Source organism: Cygnus atratus, chromosome 25, assembly GCF_013377495.2.
Source record: "Cygnus atratus isolate AKBS03 ecotype Queensland, Australia chromosome 25, CAtr_DNAZoo_HiC_assembly, whole genome shotgun sequence".
NCBI classification, from domain to species: Eukaryota; Metazoa; Chordata; class Aves; order Anseriformes; family Anatidae; genus Cygnus; species Cygnus atratus.
The window spans coordinates 4,595,212-4,597,148 of NC_066386.1; the positions used below are offsets into that span (position 1 = coordinate 4,595,212).

At 53.5% G+C, this 1,937-nt stretch overlaps 1 protein-coding gene across 1 annotated transcript; it reads left to right on the forward strand.

Annotated features, from left to right (window-relative positions):
• Window positions 1-217: 217 nt before the first annotated feature.
• On the forward strand, window positions 218-1,479 carry LOC118258254 (feather keratin Cos1-2-like). The gene is made up of 2 exons (XM_035566919.2): window positions 218-318; window positions 699-1,479. Exons 1-2 carry the CDS (start codon window positions 220-222, stop codon window positions 1,032-1,034), a joined length of 435 nt encoding a protein of 144 aa, XP_035422812.1. The 5' UTR covers window positions 218-219; the 3' UTR covers window positions 1,035-1,479.
• Window positions 1,480-1,937: the final 458 nt, after the last annotated feature.

Genomic DNA, 1,937 nt, shown 5'->3' on the forward strand with positions numbered 1-1,937 from the left:
CCAGCACATGACTCTTCTGTCCACACTGACGTGTGTTGCCTGGAAATATTTGGGCCTCCCTACCTGCCACTCAGAAGTTGCCTTCTCTGCGGCAAAAGCACGGCATAAAGCAGGAAATGAAAAACAGCATCACAGGAAAGCAACACACATCCCGTATCATTAGGTGGGATGTTTTGCATGCACAAGCAGCTTGTCAGAAAATAGTCCCTGCTTCAAGGGATGCCTCTGGACATGCGGCAGCTAAGGCCCACTATAAAAGCCAGCTCAGCTCCGTGCTCTCTCATCCACTTCTCTGGCTTTCTTCTCCTTGGGAACAAGGTGAGTGTGAAGCCCCTTCTTGTCCCCCTCATTCTCCAAAAGCAGGTTTCAGCTCCATGGACCTCTCAGCTGTTATCACCTGTGTTCCATGCCAAATCTTGGGCTGCTGGTTGTGGGAGAGTCAAGGGGTAGAAGGTTTGTCATGGAGGAAGGCTGGGCCTTTACTATGATGGCTCCTGTGCTAGGGTCTAGGTTGTAGCCAGAAAGGCTCTGGTGGTTCTTTTTGGGCCCTGGCACGATGAAGCCAAGAAGTACTGGCACATCTCTGCATGGCCTCCAACTCAAAGCACTGCCTGTGCCTTGGTTCCCTCAGGGTGTGGTGACAGGCTGCTCCTCATGCATGCCCATGTTCTGCTTCCTCCCTGCCCTCTCTCTCTCAGGTGCACGTCCTGCCCCCAGACATGTCCTGCTATGACAAGTGCCAGCCGTGCCAGCCGTGCCAGCCCTGCGGGCCGACCCCGCTGGCCAGCAGCTGCAATGAGCCCTGCGTCAGGCAGTGCCAGAACTCCACCATCGTCATCCAGCCGTCTCCTGTGGTGGTGACCCTGCCCGGCCCCATCCTCAGCTCATTCCCACAGAACACTGCTGTGGGATCCTCTACCTCTGCCGCCATTGGCAGCATCCTCAGCTGTGACGGAGTCCCCATCAACTCTGGCTGCTGTGACCTCTCCTGTATTACCAGCCGCTACTGTGGCAGCAGGTGCCGGCCCTGCTAAAGATGCCAGACAGTGCCCCAGACCAGGACGCCAGGAACTCAGAACATGCTGCTGGACAAAAATGGACAGAAGAACAAACATCGTGTTGTTGTTTTAAGAGAACCTGACCATCTCTGACTTGTCCTGTAAAGACAGACAGGAAGGGGCCAGCCTGGCTTCTCTGACAACATGGCCAATGTCTACCTTTTTTGTTTTCTACTCGCTCACTCTTTTTCTCTCTTTTCTTTGTTGCCCTCTGCTTTCTCTGAGGGCCCCAGAAACCAGCCTGGTGTGACCTGCAAGTCTCTCTCCACTTGTGGGCCAGGTAGATGGATGCCCTGTGGGAACTGTGCCAAAGGAAAAGTTGAATTTTTGTCTGCTCCTGCTACTCTCCACTCCCAGGGCCTCCTCTTGGAGTCTCCTCATTTCCCTCCTGAGATTCAATAAACATTTGCAGCAACCCTGAGTATGTCCTAGTCTGGTCTTTCCATCTGCATAGAGATGGCTAAATGAGAAAGCCATTCCTTACCGGGAATTAGCTGTGGCCAATGCCTCACTCCTCTAGGCGTTGGAGGGTGGGGCACACTGCAGCAATTCATCTTTCAGGCACTGTGTCTTGAAGCTGAGGAAGACATCCCTGGTTCCTCCACAGCCGATGGACACCAGTCCTTTACTTGTGATACTTTCACCTAGACACAGTCCCTTGATCTTGGAGGCCCCAGATCTTGGGGAAGAGTGTTCCTCTTGCTTTGGGTGGAGCTGTGTTGGGGACGGAGGCTCAGACAAAGATGTTCCCAAAGGATGGCAGTAACTGGGAATGGGTAATTTTCTTGGGGATGGTCCTCTGTCTCTACTCCACTTTTCCCTCTCTTCCACCACCTGGTCATGAGTGGCATACCTGGGCATGGAGAGGAGGTACAGCTT

Bases quoted from the DNA above. Each gene is read 5' to 3' on its own strand.
- LOC118258254 (XM_035566919.2), top strand. From the start codon at position 220: ATGCCTCTGGACATGCGGCAGCTAAGGCCCACTATAAAAGCCAGCTCA. The intron at 319-698 runs GTGAGTGTGAAG...TCTCTCTCTCAG, and splicing joins TTCTTCTCCTTGGGAACAAG to GTGCACGTCCTGCCCCCAGA.